Source organism: Anarhichas minor, unplaced genomic scaffold (genome assembly GCF_050575085.1).
Source record: "Anarhichas minor isolate MPS153535 unplaced genomic scaffold, ASM5057508v1 ptg000136l, whole genome shotgun sequence".
Taxonomy (NCBI): Eukaryota; Metazoa; Chordata; class Actinopteri; order Perciformes; family Anarhichadidae; genus Anarhichas; species Anarhichas minor.
The window spans coordinates 9,942,857-9,965,313 of NW_027466582.1; the positions used below are offsets into that span (position 1 = coordinate 9,942,857).

Genomic DNA, 22,457 nt, shown 5'->3' on the forward strand with positions numbered 1-22,457 from the left:
TCAAACAATATACGACTAATGGGAGGTGTCACATATTGATTGCATATAATCACTAGTTATTGAGTTAAAATTTAAAATTAAAATTAAAAAATAATTATGGAGAAAGATGAATCTGTCACAATATTACAAAAAAACAGCAGGGAAAGGGACATTTTTGTTAATATTTCAAAATGAACATGAGCATATAAATATAGAGTATTGATAATATGAAATATACTATAAATTAGTAAAATCAAATTTATGAATCATATGAGATGCAAAGGGAAATACAGTATTTCTTATTAAATTTTACTCTATTCATTGCAAGCCACGCCCACTTGCGACCCGCTGAAACTGATTGGATGTTGTATTTTGTGACGTCATATCCGCAGTCGGAACAGCACGACAAAAAAAACACCTTTAACCTATGGAGGAAGACAATCCCCAAATCCTTGAATATGCTCACTCTGAGTTTAAAACACAGAATTTCAAACGGGCAGAAGAACTTTACACAAAGTTTATCTCGTCATGCGCACAGTTCAGGTATTGTTTGTTCCGTTCTGGAGAAGTAAAACGAGCTAACAGTCAAACTAGTGTTGCACCATATTCTGTTATCTGTTAATGTGGTTGACCCGGTTTTTTGCTAACTGTTGCTGACTTCAATTTGATTACACTCTATTCGCTGTCCTTTCAATGCATCAATTGTTAAATAATCCATGTTTAACGGTGTCATATTTCCACAGGGACTGTGAAGCTAGTAGTTTGGCCAGTGCTTATAACAGCCGCGGACAGATAAAGTACCTCCGGGTGGATTTTAATGAAGCAGTAGAGGACTTCACTTCCGCAATAGAGACTGACAGCCGGTATGAAATACCTTTCTACAACAGAGGACTCATCCGCTATAGACTAGGTAAGGCTCATAATAATGAAGCACGCTTTTTGTTGTTAGACAACAGCTGTGCTGCTATCATCGAGCTTGACAGAGCAACATTTGTGACTTCCGGTCTGTTTCAAAATAAATGTCAAATTTAGGATTTGTTATATTGTGTCCTTATCGTGTCCAAATTGAATTAAGAATGTATTGAAGGAGGAATCTATATCCATGGGTGCAAAGACTCACACAATCCATACCAGATTGTATACAAAAAGCAAAAAAAAAAAGAAAGTAAGAAGCAAAATGCAGATGTTTCCATACAGTTACCAGATGTCAACCCAATAGAACACCTATGGGAAATGTTTGACCAACATGTTTAACAACGTTCTCCACCTTAACCATCATCACACCATATGGGGGAACATGTTTTTAGAAGATGGTTTTCATTGGCCCAACACCTTATCAAAACACGGCCTGTTGTTTTTTCAAATTTATGGTGGCAAACATGTTTAACTTCCTCAGAAATTAGGATTTAGTAATGTTATTAAGAACAACAGTAAACTCTGGTTACACTGCTTTACCACTGTTTGAAAGGCCAGGAAAAAAATCTGTGAAACTATCAGACAGACTCTTATTCGACTGCCTTTGACACATTAGATACTGAGATTAGTAAGACAATCAATGAAGAAAACACAACACTGGCTCAGTGAGATATAGAGCTAAGCTTCCTCCATCAAATATGCCTTTCCACAAGATTCCTGTTGTCCCTTTCTGCTCAATACTTCTGCATTTTCAATAAAATTCATCATGGTGTCAGTGATTTTTTTTCTTAAACAGTCAACAAGCTGTCCTTTGATACAGATCAGACATAAGATTCATTCTGAAAATCAATAGTCATATTCACAACAATAGGTGGGTTGATGTGTCCTTTCCTTTTTGATACTCTAGATGGCGCTGTGTACTCGCTGATAGCGCTCGTGCTCATGCTGCCCACTAAATAAAAGTGATGTCTCTTAACAAGCCAGTTAGGCAGTCCATTACAAATCATGAACTTATGATGTATGTACATTTTTTACTATCTTACAGGTTTTTTCGACGATGCCAGGAGTGACTTCCAGCAAGCAATAAAGCTCAATCCAGATTTTGAAGATGCCAAAGTGAGCCTGGAACAGACACGTCTGGACCAGCAGCACAAGATAGAAAGGGGATACTGACAGCTTCATGAACTATAGAGTACATATTTTATATATCCTTAAATCTGTCAGCTAAAGAAAATGTACATTGTTGTCAACTGTACATGTATCGTTATTTGATCTGGATAGGAATAGATTGATTTTTTTGTTAAAGATATCAGCATGAATATAAACATAAAGCAACCTGTACAAGCAATGACACCACTATAAATCAAACCGTTTGCTGCAAAAACATTTGTAGTTTGACCACATTAAGAGCAAATGATAATTCCTTTTCTGATTTAACTCGAGATTCTTCCAGTTGGAAAAAATGTAATGGCCTCATAAATTAAAGCATATTATTGTTTAATTCTGTGAGTGGACCGCGCTTGCGCAGACTTATCGACCCAGAAGCACCAGGTGAAAAGATGAGCTTGGGTTTTACTGTCGGTAATAAATGTTATTGCCCCATCTTGAACACACTGGGAGGAGGTTTGTGACTATAAACAAACCTAAATCAAGTGTTTGCATGCAATAAAGATTATAAGTCTCTCAGCTGCAAAGGAAAAACATGTTTTGTGTCTTAAATTTGTTAAAAAATGTATGGTTTTAAGGAAAGATACTCGGCCTCTTTTGACACTGGATCTCTCGAATAATTAAAATTATATATTTTTGATGCCAAACTCAAATGTATATATGTTTGTAATCAGTGAACAATAGATCATTTTTTAGCACACTACCGATTATTGTGTATGCATATATTAAGATTTTCCAGTCTTCATAAAACACACATCAAGCTGTCTCACTTCATGTGAGCTGGGTGGAGAATCACCAATTGGTCTCACCTGTGTATTGTAATTTGCTGATGTATAAAACAGCTGGTGCTGGAGCAGTAAGGTAGTCAGTCACTTCTCTTCTGAGTTGGTTTGTTGTCTGATGTGCTGGGCGTGCAGTGCCAAGCGCTGACAGTGATTTGATTCCTCTAGTTCTTTTGTTAGGTTGCGCTCAGACTGCAACATGTGGAGGCTTGGGAACATGTAGGTTAATTTTGATTCTTTGTTTCAAAGACTGCTAGCTGCGCACTTAATGTATCTAAACTATGTGTTTTACTTGTTCAAGTTTGTTATGGAACTTGATGGCTGCAGTAATCCTCTTGGGTCAAGCAAGGCCAAATATGAAGCTCAATTCTCAGTCACGTAAGCCTGAATTCAAACTAAATTACTTTACCACTGTTATTGTTAAAGAACGTTTACTCTTCCTCACAAGCCTTTTCTTTAACAGGCAGTGGTTTACGGTCAGACTGTGTGGGTAATCTAATGAGGCTTTCATTGGACAAGGCCCTAGCAGTGGGGAACGAGCTTGAGGTTGAAGCCGTCGGTGAGTATAAAATCTGCTAATGAACATGATTGGTGCATCACTAGGAGAGTAAAGTCCTGTCATGGTTGTCTTTCTTTCCCCCCCCCCAGATGGCACCCAGCACATTGCGTTAACACCCAGATTGGCTGCTCAGTGTGGATACAGCATGGAGTCTGACCCGTGGGGTAACACCAGAATCTACTCGTCTCTGCTGGGCTGCTACGTGGACAACAAAGTGTGTTTGAGCTCAATTTATTAGATGACATTTATTATAATTCGCCAGTGAGAAAAACATCATGGTGTAGTTCACATATCCCTTAAATTCTCGAGACTTATTTTTGAGGCACACAGTAGTTCCTATTTCGTAGTCTCTTTTCTGGTAAAACTCTGAATCGAACCTCCCGTGTTCCTCTACATGCATTGTATAGGATACAAAGTGTTTAATGTGATGTAAAAATGTCAGGGCTGCATTCATCTGCCAATTATCTCTCTTAAATTAATTGTTTGGTCTGTACATTTTACAAAATTAAGCTTTATAATATCCCAACACTAGGCAATTTAACAATGCTAAAATGGACACAAGCGGCTGGAAATGTTTTGACCTTTTTCATTAATTACTTTCATGATTTCAGCTCTTGACTCCACTAATGCCAAAATTCTTCTCATTTCATGCATTGCATTTGTAGGACGATCAGACCTTTAATGTTGGCTTAAGGCTCCGAATGTACGGCCACACTCAATCAGACGTGGTTACCCATGATGTGATGCAGACTTGCAGCTACACTCAGTGGGCATCAAGAGAGATTCTCTGTGACAGGAACTACATGGAAGTAGGTTGCTTTACATTAATGGTTCTACCAACTAGTGTCTTAACAAACTATTAAACCACCATTTCTTGTTTTAGGTGTCAAACCACATTACTACTCCTGAAGCGAAGGGACAAGCTCAAGATGTTAAAGATATCAACACCATTTCTGATGTACGTGTTAAAATTCCACTGTTGTGGTGGACTTGCTGTTCAACCTGCAACATTTGTTATCTCAAACGGAGGAAATGACTCATTCTTCCCTTCAGGCCTCTGGGGCAGCACATGGTATTTGGAAGCTGACATTCTACACCCCAGAACCAGTGTCCATGGTGCTTAGTGAGGCTGAACAAGCCGGCTATGGTGCCATGTTGACCTCGACCCGTCTGGTTATGCGATCCCCGTACAATACAGCAGAGACTTATTCGGAGGAGGTAAGCAACAGTCTTCTGCAGTGTTTTGCATTTTACTTGACATTAAAAGCATGATGTTAAACATGACATCTTTTAGGTGGGTGGAGTCCCCATGGAGGTTTTCAGGGTGAGCGCCTACTATCAGGCACCACATGGTCTGAATGTGGTGAACCTGGCAGCTGCTTGTCCCACAGGTAAGTCTCGAGCAATCAGTGGCTGGACACAGTTAACATTTAGTTGTCACACAGTTGCGTCAACAGTTGCTTTATCATTTACAGGTGGCGTCCTCTTCATCAACAATGTAATCTCTTGGCACGTACCTCGCCGTGTGACACTGCTGTTGGATGGCAACTTTGAAGTCCTAGAAATGCACATGGGCATCAACGGGAGGAGGCTTGATGGAGCTCAGATGGCCGCACGGGGTTACACACTGTCCACCACACGCCATCACATCGTCATTGAGATCCCAGTGGGCTCGCCTGATGGTCACTTCAAGGTTGGGAAGTCTTCTACATTAGAAATGCAAGAGTCACTAGTCTTTGCATGTTTTATTAAAATGTCATGAATAATTGCAGAGCCATGCCCCAGATTACCAGTACCACATCACCTACATTGTGGAGCCCATGCTTGAGGTACTGTGGAGGACCACTGACACCCAAGATGATACCAGATACAAGGTTTTGTTCCCCATTACCACCCCTCTTATGCCTCAACCTCCCCACTTCCACGAAAGTAAGTCACATTCTCCAGTAGACAACAGAATCTCAGGCTCGAGAAGAAGGCTACAAACCTGTCTCTTTCTGTTCCTCAGATACTGTTCCAGAGGCCCGGGTGTTCAGCGTTATCTTGAGCACCTTTCTTCATGATGTGGTGCTGAGGAACATCACCTTCTCCACCGGGGTTCTCACTGTTGAGGAGAGCAATGCCAGAGGCTTCACCGTCCAGGAGCACAACCACCCCAATGGAACCAAGAGCTTCTCTCTTTCAGTACCCTTCGATTCGGCTGTAGTCCTGAAACATGTATGTGAAATTATAAATGCAAAAAGCCACTCCGTGCCAGCTTATTTGCTCTGCATGCCAGTGTTTCAAAGACATAACTGAGCTGTTTCTATCTGCAGAATCCTGACCGCTTGGTTACAACCTACTTCCTCCCTCTGATCTTTGGGTTTATCATCCTGCCTGAAGAAACTCAATTTGCGCACCCAGTCGAGTTGCAGGCATCTCATCAGGATGTTGGTGAGCTCTCATGCTTTTGCTTTTCACGGTATCTAGTTAATTGCTTTGACCCAACGGGGAATAGGAGAATGTTTCAACTAATATTGGGTGTCTTCCCTTAACACCAAAGGGAGAGAAAGTTGCTCACTCAAATGGTTAATAAATGTTTCTCTGCTTTTAGAGCTACCCACCATCACTGGCACCTGTGACCAGAATCAGTTTTACATCGGTGTAAAATACGGAAATCAAGGCCACAATTTCAAGGCCATGGTTGGCCCTCGAGAGCTGACAGCTGAGATGGCTGAGGAATACAATTTCCAAGGAAACGGCACACACTTTACCCTCATACTGCCATACACTGCCAAGGACACAGCGTTCGAGGTATGTCGAACAATAAAATCTCATAAATTTGCTGCACTGGATAACTTACCTTTTGTCTTACAGCTGATAACCTCGGATTCAGTCAGAACCCGAGTTGACTTGCTTCTGTTGGATCCCATCAACAACTGGGTGCTTTCTGATCTCTACCTGTCCTGCACCTTCCTCTTTACAACAACCAGTAAGACATAAAAAAAAAAAAAAAATGCAGTATTTCTGCTGATTGGGATTGTAGGATATATCTTTTTTTTCAACCTTACCACCTCTATCCTCAGTGTGCTACCCCAATGGAACCATGACTGCTATGGCTGTGAAGGTGGAATCTGTGCCCAATCTCAGCCCAAGTAGGCTGACCCTAAAGGACCAGTCCTGCAAACCGGCGTTCAGTGACGATCGCTCTGCATATTTCTCTTTCAGTGTCGATTCCTGTGGAACCACTAGAACAGTAAGTGTTGGTTCACCTTAAATCTACAAATTATTTTCTTAAACATTCTAATGCCTCACTTTTATTTTAGTTCTTTGACCACTACATGCTGTATGAAAATGAGATTGGCCTGTATTACAACAAAAGAGTAGCCTCCACATCGCCAGTCGATCCTGAGTACAGGTAAAGGGACTCGTCCAATCTTTTATCCGGACATACCGTCTAGTGAGAGGTCAACACCTACAGTGTATTTTTCTCCTATAGACAGACCGTTTCCTGCTACTACGTGGTCAATGAGACTCGGACTGTCGCATTCAGCTCTAAACCAAGACGCTATGAACCCACAGCAGAGATCGGCTCAGGGCAGCTGATGGTGCAAATGAGGCTAGCCCAAGGTAAGGTTGACTTCATTAAACGCCTATCTTGTTTTTGCAAGACTGTACACCGTCTGGCCGGTCCATGCCTTTTACTAATGTGACTCTACTCTTCCAGATTCATCATACAATCTCTTCTACCAAGCAGAAGATTATCCAGTTGTGAAATATCTGAGGCAGCCTCTGTATTTTGAGGTGGAGCTGATTGAGTCTACTGACCCAAATTTGGAGCTCATTGTGGAGAAGTGTTGGGCTACACTTTATGACGACCGGACGTCTCTGCCTCTCTGGGATATCATTGTGGACGGGTAAATGGCAGCATAAAACTTTGTGCACCTTCAGCTTTTCTCTTTATTGAAAGCAATTTGTGACAATCCCTAAAACATAATCCAAATGTCATGGGTTTAACAAAAAGCATTCAGAAGCTTGTTTTATTCCCTCCAGTTGTGAGAATCCTGATGATAGCCATGTGACCATTTTCCATCCTGTTGTGAGCGACGCCAGGGTTTTAGTCCCATCCCACATCAAACGCTTCTCTATAAAGATGTTCACCTTCACTAAAGACGAGGCGGTTCTGAAAGATGAGGTAAAGTGGGACGGTTGTAACCAAATGAAGTGTGTATTGGCCACATTGCATGGTACAGCTGCATGTAGCCCTGTGTAATAAACCCTTCTGTCTGCAGATCTATATCCACTGTGATGCAGCGATTTGTGACGAAAACAGCCAATTGGATGGTTTGTGCAGAGGCCAGTGTGTGCAACCTACACCCCAGATTTACTCCAGACCGCAAGAGATGAAAGGAGTAAGACGGGGTAAGTGTAATCTGGAAAAACATTTTGTCGACTAAATCTACGTGCAGTTGGTGAGCTATACTCTTCTTGTCTTTCTAGGGCAAAGAGGAACAGACTCTACTCAGCAAAGGCAAATCTCCTCTGGGCCTATTGTGTTAACATCTGAATAAACAAATTGCCTTTAAACTTTTGTGCAGTCTTTTCTTTGCTCAATTTGTATCAAAGCTTTGGGAAGTCCTCTTTTGTCTTTAGGTTAGCTTTAGGTTACTAAAGGGGCTGTCAAATTTTTAAAACTATAAAGCGGCAAATGTCTAGGTAAAGATAGTTGAGTAATGTCTAACAAAGCACTCTATTGCTGCGAATGCCCTGCTTCCCTTGGGGCAAGTCACGAAGACCTTCAGTTTTTCGTAGCAAATGCTAACGATCAGGCCGTAGTTCCTCCTGTCGCTACTCCTACGAAAAGTACATCCAAGCAGAATTGACGTCTGCCCGCCACCATCGCTCATGCTTTCGCTTCCACTGATGTTAGCACCACGGCTAAAAGAGCAAGACCCCTTCCGTACGCCGATCTTCAGGAAGAAGATCCGGTCCTGGCTGCTCTCTCAAACATCCAGTCATCCCTTAGCGAGATTGCTGTCTCCAGGTTCCGGAAAAGCCTTTCCGACTGCTTTCCCAAACTTTGATCCCAGGGTAATCTACTGCAACAGCTGCAAATCTCCGGCTTCTGCAATTTATCCTCCGCTAAGGAATCAAATTATTGCAGGTAACCATGTTAATTTAATAAAAATTCTGCTATGTTCAACAGATATGTCTGACAGACTTGTTGACTGTAGCGAGGTCTTGAAAGAAAGTGAACCCAGACTGTCAATGAATCTGACGATGGCAGTTTAACGAGGCATTTGGAGTAGTCATGAAGTTCACCCAGATCGTAGGTTCGAACTGGACACTTTCGCCATCATTTCAGACCTGGCAATGTCTTACGGCGGCACTCTTCTAGTACCACAAATCTTTCTCTGCAAAGGCGGCTCTGTACATTCAAAGAATGAATAGTCGGTTGCTGAAATTTAGGATTTGTTCTGTCCAAATTGAATTAAAAATGTATTCAAGGAGGAATCTATATCTATGGGTGCAAAGACTCTCAATTCATACCAGATTTTATACAAAAAGCTGAAAATAAGAAGCAAAATGCAGATATTTCCATACAGTTACCAGATGTCAACCCAATGGAACACCTATGGGAAATGTTTGACCATGTTTAACAACGTTCTCCACCTTAACCATCATCGCACCAAATGGGGGAATATGTTTTTAGAAGATGGTTTTCATTGGCCCAACACCTTATCAAAACACTGCCTGTTTTTTTTTCAAATTTATGGTGGCAAACATGTTTAACTTCCTCAGAAATGAGGATTTAGTCAAATAAGAACAGTGAACTCTGGTTACACTGCTTTATCACTGTTTGAAAGGCCAGGAAAAAAATCGGTGAAACTATCACAGACTCTTATTAGACTTATCAAAGTGTTACGTATAATTCTATGTCCTGCTGTGAATGTATGGGTGGGTATTCTGTCTTTGAGTTCTAGGTGCAGCTCCCTGATGAGTGATTGAGGGCACCTGGATGAAGGTGTGAGTTTCACCTACATAAGCGCCTCCTTGCTTTGCCCTCGCTCTCTCTCATCTGCCTGGCCCCAGACCCTGGTCTTCAGTTCGAGTTGCACATTACGCTTGTTCTGTGTCCTGTAATAAACTGTTACCTTTGGGTTTTTAATCTAACTTGGTGTTTCCCTCCTTATGTTGCGACTCCCGAGCCGGTCGTAACACACACTAGATACTGAGATTAGTAAGACAATCAATGAAGAAAGCTCAGTGAAATATAGAATTAAGCTTCCTTCATCAAATATGCCTTTCCACAAGCTTCCTGTCATCCCTTTCTGCTCAATACTTCTGCATTTTCAATAAAATTCATCATGGTGTCAGAGATTTTTTCTTAACAGTCAACAAGATGTCCTTTCGTACAGATCAGATGCAAGATTCAATCTGAAAATCAATAGTCATATTCACGACAATAGGTGGGTTGATGTGTCCTTTCCTTTTTGATACTCTAGATCAGGGATTCCCAAAGTGTGGTGCTGCCTCTAGGGGGTGCGCGAGAGGAAAAATGTAATGGTGGTCTAATGGTGTAATAATTAATATTAAATATAATTTAAAAAAATGTAAGTGGGATTTTTCACAAAATAAAAACATGAATTATAAAAATTCCCTTTGTAAGATTCAAATTTAAAATGTAAAACTTACAATTTAATAAATAAATGCACTTCAGCTCCTGCCGCCAGTCTTTTACGTACACACTAGCTAGCCTAGCTTGTGCAGCTAACGTCAGCTAACAGCTAACTTCATTCATTCAGCAACATTAATGCAAATATGCTAAACTGGCTGAAATCGGGGAAACTGTCAGGTGGGACATCTGAAGCTATCAGTTATAAAAGAGGAGAGGGACAGAGAGAGAGAGTGAGGAATCGGAGGCGAGAGAAACGAGGTGCGTTGGGGAGAGACCGGGAGAATAAATCGAACGGGAGTCAGAGAAAGATGAGACGGAGGAGACCGAAAAGGAGGAAGGGATAGCACAGACAAATCGGGAGCACATAGGTCCATCGCGGAGTCACGGTGAAATATGATGAAAATGATCTGGGTCTAGGCTTCACTTGGATTGGCAATGCAGATTGCCCAAAGCCACAGTGCGTGGTGTGCAGTGAGGTTCTGGCTAACAGCTGTCTGAAGCCCTCTTATTTACGTCGCCACCTGAACACCAAGCATGCCAGTGCAAGTCAAAAGCCCCTTACATTTTTTATATCCAAATTGGAGGAGTTACAAAACAGCCAAAAACAACTGCAGTCTCATCCATGTGTTGGGTCTACAAAAAACGCACTACGGGCTTCATATCTGGTCAGTTACAGAATAGCAAGAAAGGGGCTATCTCACACAATCGCCGAAGACGTGTGCTTGCCAGCTGCCAAAGAGATGGTGGAATGTATGATTGGAGAGAGAGAAGCAAAAAAGTAGGACATGATCCCGGTGTCCAACAACACTGTGTCGTGCCGCATCGATGCTTTCTCCGAAGACATCCTGGCTACATTAGTTGGTCGCGTGAAGAAGAGTGAGTTTTACTCTCTGCAAGTAGACGAGTCTACAGATGTGGCCAATCTGGCCAATCTTCTGGTGTACGTCCGTTACCTTTTCGAAGACACGGTGCAGGAAGATTTTTTGTCTTTTTTGTGTTTTTTATCTTGTAAACAAACGCCACGCGCGAGCAAACTGTTCTCTCATTGGTCCGATTTTTATGCGGCTATAAATAGGCTCTGTTGCTTTTTTTTTTGAAGGTGTGGGGGATTGGGGGTGCGTGAACCCGGTCGGGATGTAGAAGGGGGTGCGTGGCCTAAAAGGTTCGGGAACCGCTGCTCGAGATGGCGCTGTGTACTCGCTGATAGCGCTCGTGCTCATGCTGCCCACTAAATAAAAGTGATGACTCTTAACAAGCCAGTTAGGCAGTCCATTACAAATCATGAACTTATGATGTATGTACATTTTTTACTATCTTACAGGTTTTTTCGACGATGCCAAGAGTGACTTCCAGCAAGCAATAAAGCTCAATCCAGATTTTGAAGATGCCAAAGTGAGCCTGGAACAGACACGTCTGGACCAGCAGCACAAGATAGAAAGGGGATACTGACAGCTTCATAAACTATAGAGTACATATTTTATATATCCTTAAATCTGTCAGCTAAAGAAAACACACATTGTTGTCAAATGTACATGTCGTCAATTTACTTATATTTATGTACAGCTGTCATATAACAAGTTATCGTTATTTGATCTGGATAGGAATGGATTGATTTTTTTTTTTTAAGATATCAGCATGAATATAAACATAAAGCAACCTGTACAAGCAATGACACCGCTATAAATCAAACCGTTTGCTGCAAAAACATTTGTAGTTTGACCACATTAAGAGCAAATGATAATTCCTTTTCTGATCGAACTCGAGATTCTTCCAGTTGGAAAAAATGTAATGGCCTCATAAATTAAAGCATATTATTGTATAATTCTGTGAGTGGACCGCGCTTGCGCAGACTTATCGACCCAGAAGCACCAGGTGAAAAGATGAGCTTGGGTTTTACTGTCGGTAATAAATGTTATTGCCCCATCTTGAACACACTGGGAGGAGGTTTGTGACTATAAACAAACCTAAATCAAGTGTTTGCATGCAATAAAGATTATAAGTCTCTCAGCTGCAAAGGAAAAACATGTTTTGTGTCTTAAATTTATTTCTAAATTTATGGTTTTAAGGAAAGATAGTCGGCCTCTTTTGACACTGGATCTCTCGAATAATTAAAATTATATATTTTTGATGCCAAACTCAAATGTATATATGTTTGTAATCAGTGAACAATAGATCATTTTTTAGCACACTACCGATTATTGTGTATGCATATATTAAGATTTTCCAGTCTTCATAAAACACACATCAAGCTGTCTCACTTCATGTGAGCTGGGTGGAGAATCACCAATTGGTCTCACCTGTGTATTGTAATTTGCTGATGTATAAAACAGCTGGTGCTGGAGCAGTAAGGTAGTCAGTCACTTCTCTTCTGAGTTGGTTTGTGGTCTGGTGTGCTGGGTGTGCTGGGTGTGCTGGGTGTGCTGGGTGTGCTGGGTGTGCTGGGTGTGCAGTGCCATGTGCTGACAGTGATTTGATTCCTCTAGTTCTTTTGTTAGGCTGCGCTCAGACTGCAACATGTGGAGGCTTGGGAACATGTAGGTTAATTTTGATTCTTTGTTTCAAAGACTGCTAGCTGCGCACTTAATGTATCTAAACTATGTGTTTTACTTGTTCAAGTTTGTTATGGAACTTGATGGCTGTCTTGGGTCAAGCAAGGCCAAATATGAAGCTCAATTCTCAGTCACGTAAGCCTGAATTCAAACTAAATTACTTTACCACTGTTATTGTTAAAGAACGTTTACTCTTCCTCACAAGCCTTTTCTTTAACAGGCAGTGGTTTACGGTCAGACTGTGTGGGTAATCTAATGAGGCTTTCATTGGACAAGGCCCTAGCAGTGGGGAACGAGCTTGAGGTTGAAGCCGTCGGTGAGTATAAAATCTGCTAATGAACATGATTGGTGCATCACTAGGTGAGTAAAGTCCTGTCATGGTTGTCTTTCTTTCTCCCCCCCCCCCCCCCCCCCAGTTGGCACCCAGCACATTGTGTTAACACCCAGATTGGCTGCTCAGTGTGGATACAGCATGGAGTCTGACCCGTGGGGTAACACCAGAATCTACTCGTCTCTGCTGGGCTGCTACGTGGACAACAAAGTGCGTTTGAGATCACTTTATTAGATGACATTTATTATAATTCGCCAGTGAGAAAAACATCATGGTGTAGTTCACATATCCCTTACATTTAAAGACTTATTTTTGAGGCACACAGTAGTTCCTATTTTGTAGTCTCTTTTCTGGAAAAACTCTGAATCGAACCTCCCGTGTTTAACTGCAATGGTCAGTATTCCCCCCCCCCCCCCCCCCCTTCCTCTACATGCATTGTATAGGATACAAAGTGTTTAATGTGATGTAAAAATGTCAGGGCTGCATTCATCTGCCAATTATCTCTCTTAAATTAATTGTTTGGTCTGTACATTTTACAAAATTAAGCTTTATAATATCCCAACACTAGGCAATTTAACAATGCTAAAATGGACACAAGCGGCTGGAAATGTTTTGACCTTTTTCATTAATTACTTTCATGATTTCAGCTCTTGACTCCACTAATGCCAAAATTCTTCTCATTTCATGCATTGCATTTGTAGGACGATCAGACCTTTAATGTTGGCTTAAGGCTCCGAATGTACGGCCACACTCAATCAGACGTGGTTACCCATGATGTGATGCAGACTTGCAGCTACACTCAGTGGGCATCAAGAGAGATTCTCTGTGACAGGAACTACATGGAAGTAGGTTGCTTTACATTAATGGTTCTACCAACTAGTGTCTTAACAAACTATTAAACCACCATTTCTTGTTTTAGGTGTCAAACCACATTACTACTCCTGAAGCGAAGGGACAAGCTCAAGATGTTAAAGATATCAACACCATTTCTGATGTACGTGTTAAAATTCCACTGTTGTGGTGGACTTGCTGTTCAACCTGCAACATTTGTTATCTCAAACGGAGGAAATGACTCATTCTTCCCTTCAGGCCTCTGGGGCAGCACATGGTATTTGGAAGCTGACATTCTACACCCCAGAACCAGTGTCCATGGTGCTTAGTGAGGCTGAACAAGCCGGCTATGGTGCCATGTTGACCTCGACCCGTCTGGTTATGCGATCCCCGTACAATACAGCAGAGACTTATTCGGAGGAGGTAAGCAACAGTCTTCTGCAGTGTTTTGCATTTTACTTGACATTAAAAGCATGATGTTAAACATGACATCTTTTAGGTGGGTGGAGTCCCCATGGAGGTTTTCAGGGTGAGCGCCTACTATCAGGCACCACATGGTCTGAATGTGGTGAACCTGGCAGCTGCTTGTCCCACAGGTAAGTCTCGAGCAATCAGTGGCTGGACACAGTTAACATTTAGTTGTCACACAGTTGCGTCAACAGTTGCTTTATCATTTACAGGTGGCGTCCTCTTCATCAACAATGTAATCTCTTGGCACGTACCTCGCCGTGTGACACTGCTGTTGGATGGCAACTTTGAAGTCCTAGAAATGCACATGGGCATCAACGGGAGGAGGCTTGATGGAGCTCAGATGGCCGCACGGGGTTACACACTGTCCACCACACGCCATCACATCGTCATTGAGATCCCAGTGGGCTCGCCTGATGGTCACTTCAAGGTTGGGAAGTCTTCTACATTAGAAATGCAAGAGTCACTAGTCTTTGCATGTTTTATTAAAATGTCATGAATAATTGCAGAGCCATGCCCCAGATTACCAGTACCACATCACCTACATTGTGGAGCCCATGCTTGAGGTACTGTGGAGGACCACTGACACCCAAGATGATACCAGATACAAGGTTTTGTTCCCCATTACCACCCCTCTTATGCCTCAACCTCCCCACTTCCACGAAAGTAAGTCACATTCTCCAGTAGACAACAGAATCTCAGGCTCGAGAAGAAGGCTACAAACCTGTCTCTTTCTGTTCCTCAGATACTGTTCCAGAGGCCCGGGTGTTCAGCGTTATCTTGAGCACCTTTCTTCATGATGTGGTGCTGAGGAACATCACCTTCTCCACCGGGGTTCTCACTGTTGAGGAGAGCAATGCCAGAGGCTTCACCGTCCAGGAGCACAACCACCCCAATGGAACCAAGAGCTTCTCTCTTTCAGTACCCTTCGATTCGGCTGTAGTCCTGAAACATGTATGTGAAATTATAAATGCAAAAAGCCACTCCGTGCCAGCTTATTTGCTCTGCATGCCAGTGTTTCAAAGACATAACTGAGCTGTTTCTATCTGCAGAATCCTGACCGCTTGGTTACAACCTACTTCCTCCCTCTGATCTTTGGGTTTATCATCCTGCCTGAAGAAACTCAATTTGCGCACCCAGTCGAGTTGCAGGCATCTCATCAGGATGTTGGTGAGCTCTCATGCTTTTGCTTTTCACGGTATCTAGTTAATTGCTTTGACCCAACGGGGAATAGGAGAATGTTTCAACTAATATTGGGTGTCTTCCCTTAACACCAAAGGGAGAGAAAGTTGCTCACTCAAATGGTTAATAAATGTTTCTCTGCTTTTAGAGCTACCCACCATCACTGGCACCTGTGACCAGAATCAGTTTTACATCGGTGTAAAATACGGAAATCAAGGCCACAATTTCAAGGCCATGGTTGGCCCTCGAGAGCTGACAGCTGAGATGGCTGAGGAATACAATTTCCAAGGAAACGGCACACACTTTACCCTCATACTGCCATACACTGCCAAGGACACAGCGTTCGAGGTATGTCGAACAATAAAATCTCATAAATTTGCTGCACTGGATAACTTACCTTTTGTCTTACAGCTGATAACCTCGGATTCAGTCAGAACCCGAGTTGACTTGCTTCTGTTGGATCCCATCAACAACTGGGTGCTTTCTGATCTCTACCTGTCCTGCACCTTCCTCTTTACAACAACCAGTAAGACATAAAAAAAAAAAAAAAATGCAGTATTTCTGCTGATTGGGATTGTAGGATATATCTTTTTTTTCAACCTTACCACCTCTATCCTCAGTGTGCTACCCCAATGGAACCATGACTGCTATGGCTGTGAAGGTGGAATCTGTGCCCAATCTCAGCCCAAGTAGGCTGACCCTAAAGGACCAGTCCTGCAAACCGGCGTTCAGTGACGATCGCTCTGCATATTTCTCTTTCAGTGTCGATTCCTGTGGAACCACTAGAACAGTAAGTGTTGGTTCACCTTAAATCTACAAATTATTTTCTTAAACATTCTAATGCCTCACTTTTATTTTAGTTCTTTGACCACTACATGCTGTATGAAAATGAGATTGGCCTGTATTACAACAAAAGAGTAGCCTCCACATCGCCAGTCGATCCTGAGTACAGGTAAAGGGACTCGTCCAATCTTTTATCCGGACATACCGTCTAGTGAGAGGTCAACACCTACAGTGTATTTTTCTCCTATAGACAGACCGTTTCCTGCTACTACGTGGTCAATGAGACTCGGACTGTCGCATTCAGCTCTAAACCAAGACGCTATGAACCCACAGCAGAGATCGGCTCAGGGCAGCTGATGGTGCAAATGAGGCTAGCCCAAGGTAAGGTTGACTTCATTAAACGCCTATCTTGTTTTTGCAAGACTGTACACCGTCTGGCCGGTCCATGCCTTTTACTAATGTGACTCTACTCTTCCAGATTCATCATACAATCTCTTCTACCAAGCAGAAGATTATCCAGTTGTGAAATATCTGAGGCAGCCTCTGTATTTTGAGGTGGAGCTGATTGAGTCTACTGACCCAAATTTGGAGCTCATTGTGGAGAAGTGTTGGGCTACACTTTATGACGACCGGACGTCTCTGCCTCTCTGGGATATCATTGTGGACGGGTAAATGGCAGCATAAAACTTTGTGCACCTTCAGCTTTTCTCTTTATTGAAAGCAATTTGTGACAATCCCTAAAACATAATCCAAATGTCATGGGTTTAACAAAAAGCATTCAGAAGCTTGTTTTATTCCCTCCAGTTGTGAGAATCCTGATGATAGCCATGTGACCATTTTCCATCCTGTTGTGAGCGACGCCAGGGTTTTAGTCCCATCCCACATCAAACGCTTCTCTATAAAGATGTTCACCTTCACTAAAGACGAGGCGGTTCTGAAAGATGAGGTAAAGTGGGACGGTTGTAACCAAATGAAGTGTGTATTGGCCACATTGCATGGTACAGCTGCATGTAGCCCTGTGTAATAAACCCTTCTGTCTGCAGATCTATATCCACTGTGATGCAGCGATTTGTGACGAAAACAGCCAATTGGATGGTTTGTGCAGAGGCCAGTGTGTGCAACCTACACCCCAGATTTACTCCAGACCGCAAGAGATGAAAGGAGTAAGACGGGGTAAGTGTAATCTGGAAAAACATTTTGTCGACTAAATCTACGTGCAGTTGGTGAGCTATACTCTTCTTGTCTTTCTAGGGCAAAGAGGAACAGACTCTACTCAGCAAAGGCAAATCTCCTCTGGGCCTATTGTGTTAACATCTGAATAAACAAATTGCCTTTAAACTTTTGTGCAGTCTTTTCTTTGCTCAATTTGTATCAAAGCTTTGGGAAGTCCTCTTTTGTCTTTAGGTTAGCTTTAGGTTACTAAAGGGGCTGTCAAATTTTTAAAACTATAAAGCGGCAAATGTCTAGGTAAAGATAGTTGAGTAATGTCTAACAAAGCACTCTATTGCTGCGAATGCCCTGCTTCCCTTGGGGCAAGTCACGAAGACCTTCAGTTTTTCGTAGCAAATGCTAACGATCAGGCCGTAGTTCCTCCTGTCGCTACTCCTACGAAAAGTACATCCAAGCAGAATTGACGTCTGCCCGCCACCATCGCTCATGCTTTCGCTTCCACTGATGTTAGCACCACGGCTAAAAGAGCAAGACCCCTTCCGTACGCCGATCTTCAGGAAGAAGATCCGGTCCTGGCTGCTCTCTCAAACATCCAGTCATCCCTTAGCGAGATTGCTGTCTCCAGGTTCCGGAAAAGCCTTTCCGACTGCTTTCCCAAACTTTGATCCCAGGGTAATCTACTGCAACAGCTGCAAATCTCCGGCTTCTGCAATTTATCCTCCGCTAAGGAATCAAATTATTGCAGGTAACCATGTTAATTTAATAAAAATTCTGCTATGTTCAACAGATATGTCTGACAGACTTGTTGACTGTAGCGAGGTCTTGAAAGAAAGTGAACCCAGACTGTCAATGAATCTGACGATGGCAGTTTAACGAGGCATTTGGAGTAGTCATGAAGTTCACCCAGATCGTAGGTTCGAACTGGACACTTTCGCCATCATTTCAGACCTGGCAATGTCTTACGGCGGCACTCTTCTAGTACCACAAATCTTTCTCTGCAAAGGCGGCTCTGTACATTCAAAGAATGAATAGTCGGTTGCTGAAATTTAGGATTTGTTCTGTCCAAATTGAATTAAAAATGTATTCAAGGAGGAATCTATATCTATGGGTGCAAAGACTCTCAATTCATACCAGATTTTATACAAAAAGCTGAAAATAAGAAGCAAAATGCAGATATTTCCATACAGTTACCAGATGTCAACCCAATGGAACACCTATGGGAAATGTTTGACCATGTTTAACAACGTTCTCCACCTTAACCATCATCGCACCAAATGGGGGAATATGTTTTTAGAAGATGGTTTTCATTGGCCCAACACCTTATCAAAACACTGCCTGTTTTTTTTTCAAATTTATGGTGGCAAACATGTTTAACTTCCTCAGAAATGAGGATTTAGTCAAATAAGAACAGTGAACTCTGGTTACACTGCTTTATCACTGTTTGAAAGGCCAGGAAAAAAATCGGTGAAACTATCACAGACTCTTATTAGACTTATCAAAGTGTTACGTATAATTCTATGTCCTGCTGTGAATGTATGGGTGGGTATTCTGTCTTTGAGTTCTAGGTGCAGCTCCCTGATGAGTGATTGAGGGCACCTGGATGAAGGTGTGAGTTTCACCTACATAAGCGCCTCCTTGCTTTGCCCTCGCTCTCTCTCATCTGCCTGGCCCCAGACCCTGGTCTTCAGTTCGAGTTGCACATTACGCTTGTTCTGTGTCCTGTAATAAACTGTTACCTTTGGGTTTTTAATCTAACTTGGTGTTTCCCTCCTTATGTTGCGACTCCCGAGCCGGTCGTAACACACACTAGATACTGAGATTAGTAAGACAATCAATGAAGAAAGCTCAGTGAAATATAGAATTAAGCTTCCTTCATCAAATATGCCTTTCCACAAGCTTCCTGTCATCCCTTTCTGCTCAATACTTCTGCATTTTCAATAAAATTCATCATGGTGTCAGAGATTTTTTCTTAACAGTCAACAAGATGTCCTTTCGTACAGATCAGATGCAAGATTCAATCTGAAAATCAATAGTCATATTCACGACAATAGGTGGGTTGATGTGTCCTTTCCTTTTTGATACTCTAGATCAGGGATTCCCAAAGTGTGGTGCTGCCTCTAGGGGGTGCGCGAGAGGAAAAATGTAATGGTGGTCTAATGGTGTAATAATTAATATTAAATATAATTTAAAAAAATGTAAGTGGGATTTTTCACAAAATAAAAACATGAATTATAAAAATTCCCTTTGTAAGATTCAAATTTAAAATGTAAAACTTACAATTTAATAAATAAATGCACTTCAGCTCCTGCCGCCAGTCTTTTACGTACACACTAGCTAGCCTAGCTTGTGCAGCTAACGTCAGCTAACAGCTAACTTCATTCATTCAGCAACATTAATGCAAATATGCTAAACTGGCTGAAATCGGGGAAACTGTCAGGTGGGACATCTGAAGCTATCAGTTATAAAAGAGGAGAGGGACAGAGAGAGAGAGTGAGGAATCGGAGGCGAGAGAAACGAGGTGCGTTGGGGAGAGACCGGGAGAATAAATCGAACGGGAGTCAGAGAAAGATGAGACGGAGGAGACCGAAAAGGAGGAAGGGATAGCACAGACAAATCGGGAGCACATAGGTCCATCGCGGAGTCACGGTGAAATATGATGAAAATGATCTGGGTCTAGGCTTCACTTGGATTGGCAATGCAGATTGCCCAAAGCCACAGTGCGTGGTGTGCAGTGAGGTTCTGGCTAACAGCTGTCTGAAGCCCTCTTATTTACGTCGCCACCTGAACACCAAGCATGCCAGTGCAAGTCAAAAGCCCCTTACATTTTTTATATCCAAATTGGAGGAGTTACAAAACAGCCAAAAACAACTGCAGTCTCATCCATGTGTTGGGTCTACAAAAAACGCACTACGGGCTTCATATCTGGTCAGTTACAGAATAGCAAGAAAGGGGCTATCTCACACAATCGCCGAAGACGTGTGCTTGCCAGCTGCCAAAGAGATGGTGGAATGTATGATTGGAGAGAGAGAAGCAAAAAAGTAGGACATGATCCCGGTGTCCAACAACACTGTGTCGTGCCGCATCGATGCTTTCTCCGAAGACATCCTGGCTACATTAGTTGGTCGCGTGAAGAAGAGTGAGTTTTACTCTCTGCAAGTAGACGAGTCTACAGATGTGGCCAATCTGGCCAATCTTCTGGTGTACGTCCGTTACCTTTTCGAAGACACGGTGCAGGAAGATTTTTTGTCTTTTTTGTGTTTTTTATCTTGTAAACAAACGCCACGCGCGAGCAAACTGTTCTCTCATTGGTCCGATTTTTATGCGGCTATAAATAGGCTCTGTTGCTTTTTTTTTTGAAGGTGTGGGGGATTGGGGGTGCGTGAACCCGGTCGGGATGTAGAAGGGGGTGCGTGGCCTAAAAGGTTCGGGAACCGCTGCTCGAGATGGCGCTGTGTACTCGCTGATAGCGCTCGTGCTCATGCTGCCCACTAAATAAAAGTGATGACTCTTAACAAGCCAGTTAGGCAGTCCATTACAAATCATGAACTTATGATGTATGTACATTTTTTACTATCTTACAGGTTTTTTCGACGATGCCAAGAGTGACTTCCAGCAAGCAATAAAGCTCAATCCAGATTTTGAAGATGCCAAAGTGAGCCTGGAACAGACACGTCTGGACCAGCAGCACAAGATAGAAAGGGGATACTGACAGCTTCATAAACTATAGAGTACATATTTTATATATCCTTAAATCTGTCAGCTAAAGAAAACACACATTGTTGTCAAATGTACATGTCGTCAATTTACTTATATTTATGTACAGCTGTCATATAACAAGTTATCGTTATTTGATCTGGATAGGAATGGATTGATTTTTTTTTTTTAAGATATCAGCATGAATATAAACATAAAGCAACCTGTACAAGCAATGACACCGCTATAAATCAAACCGTTTGCTGCAAAAACATTTGTAGTTTGACCACATTAAGAGCAAATGATAATTCCTTTTCTGATCGAACTCGAGATTCTTCCAGTTGGAAAAAATGTAATGGCCTCATAAATTAAAGCATATTATTGTATAATTCTGTGAGTGGACCGCGCTTGCGCAGACTTATCGACCCAGAAGCACCAGGTGAAAAGATGAGCTTGGGTTTTACTGTCGGTAATAAATGTTATTGCCCCATCTTGAACACACTGGGAGGAGGTTTGTGACTATAAACAAACCTAAATCAAGTGTTTGCATGCAATAAAGATTATAAGTCTCTCAGCTGCAAAGAAAAAACATGTTTTGTGTCTTAAATTTATTTCTAAATTTATGGTTTTAAGGAAAGATAGTCGGCCTCTTTTGACACTGGATCTCTCGAATAATTAAAATTATATATTTTTGATGCCAAACTCAAATGTATATATGTTTGTAATCAGTGAACAATAGATCATTTTTTAGCACACTACCGATTATTGTGTATGCATATATTAAGATTTTCCAGTCTTCATAAAACACACATCAAGCTGTCTCACTTCATGTGAGCTGGGTGGAGAATCACCAATTGGTCTCACCTGTGTATTGTAATTTGCTGATGTATAAAACAGCTGGTGCTGGAGCAGTAAGGTAGTCAGTCACTTCTCTTCTGAGTTGGTTTGTGGTCTGGTGTGCTGGGTGTGCTGGGTGTGCTGGGTGTGCTGGGTGTGCTGGGTGTGCAGTGCCATGTGCTGACAGTGATTTGATTCCTCTAGTTCTTTTGTTAGGCTGCGCTCAGACTGCAACATGTGGAGGCTTGGGAACATGTAGGTTAATTTTGATTCTTTGTTTCAAAGACTGCTAGCTGCGCACTTAATGTATCTAAACTATGTGTTTTACTTGTTCAAGTTTGTTATGGAACTTGATGGCTGTCTTGGGTCAAGCAAGGCCAAATATGAAGCTCAATTCTCAGTCACGTAAGCCTGAATTCAAACTAAATTACTTTACCACTGTTATTGTTAAAGAACGTTTACTCTTCCTCACAAGCCTTTTCTTTAACAGGCAGTGGTTTACGGTCAGACTGTGTGGGTAATCTAATGAGGCTTTCATTGGACAAGGCCCTAG

The 22,457-nt window shown here is 42.1% G+C and overlaps 3 protein-coding genes across 3 annotated transcripts; all 3 read left to right on the forward strand.

The window, feature by feature from the left end:
• Window positions 1-372: 372 nt before the first annotated feature.
• On the forward strand, window positions 373-2,595 carry ttc32 (tetratricopeptide repeat domain 32). Its single transcript, XM_076084597.1, has 3 exons — window positions 373-522; window positions 723-889; window positions 1,940-2,595. Exons 1-3 carry the CDS (start codon window positions 407-409, stop codon window positions 2,065-2,067), a joined length of 411 nt encoding a protein of 136 aa, XP_075940712.1. The 5' UTR covers window positions 373-406; the 3' UTR covers window positions 2,068-2,595.
• A 746-nt stretch (window positions 2,596-3,341) lies between these two features.
• Window positions 3,342-7,961, forward strand: LOC142941839 (zona pellucida sperm-binding protein 2-like). Its single transcript, XM_076083949.1, has 19 exons — window positions 3,342-3,402; window positions 3,492-3,616; window positions 4,068-4,211; window positions 4,286-4,360; window positions 4,456-4,620; window positions 4,697-4,793; window positions 4,878-5,095; window positions 5,175-5,331; window positions 5,411-5,619; window positions 5,718-5,835; window positions 5,996-6,195; window positions 6,259-6,373; window positions 6,468-6,637; window positions 6,708-6,799; window positions 6,881-7,011; window positions 7,109-7,298; window positions 7,435-7,576; window positions 7,674-7,803; window positions 7,882-7,961. The coding sequence occupies exons 1-19, from the start codon at window positions 3,342-3,344 to the stop codon at window positions 7,950-7,952; spliced, it is 2,610 nt and encodes an 869-aa protein (XP_075940064.1). The 3' UTR covers window positions 7,953-7,961.
• A 5,120-nt stretch (window positions 7,962-13,081) lies between these two features.
• Window positions 13,082-17,535, forward strand: LOC142941840 (zona pellucida sperm-binding protein 2-like). The gene is made up of 17 exons (XM_076083950.1): window positions 13,082-13,150; window positions 13,860-13,934; window positions 14,030-14,194; window positions 14,271-14,367; window positions 14,452-14,669; window positions 14,749-14,905; window positions 14,985-15,193; window positions 15,292-15,409; window positions 15,570-15,769; window positions 15,833-15,947; window positions 16,042-16,211; window positions 16,282-16,373; window positions 16,455-16,585; window positions 16,683-16,872; window positions 17,009-17,150; window positions 17,248-17,377; window positions 17,456-17,535. Exons 1-17 carry the CDS (start codon window positions 13,082-13,084, stop codon window positions 17,524-17,526), a joined length of 2,349 nt encoding a protein of 782 aa, XP_075940065.1. The 3' UTR covers window positions 17,527-17,535.
• The last annotated feature ends 4,922 nt before the right edge of the window (window positions 17,536-22,457 follow it).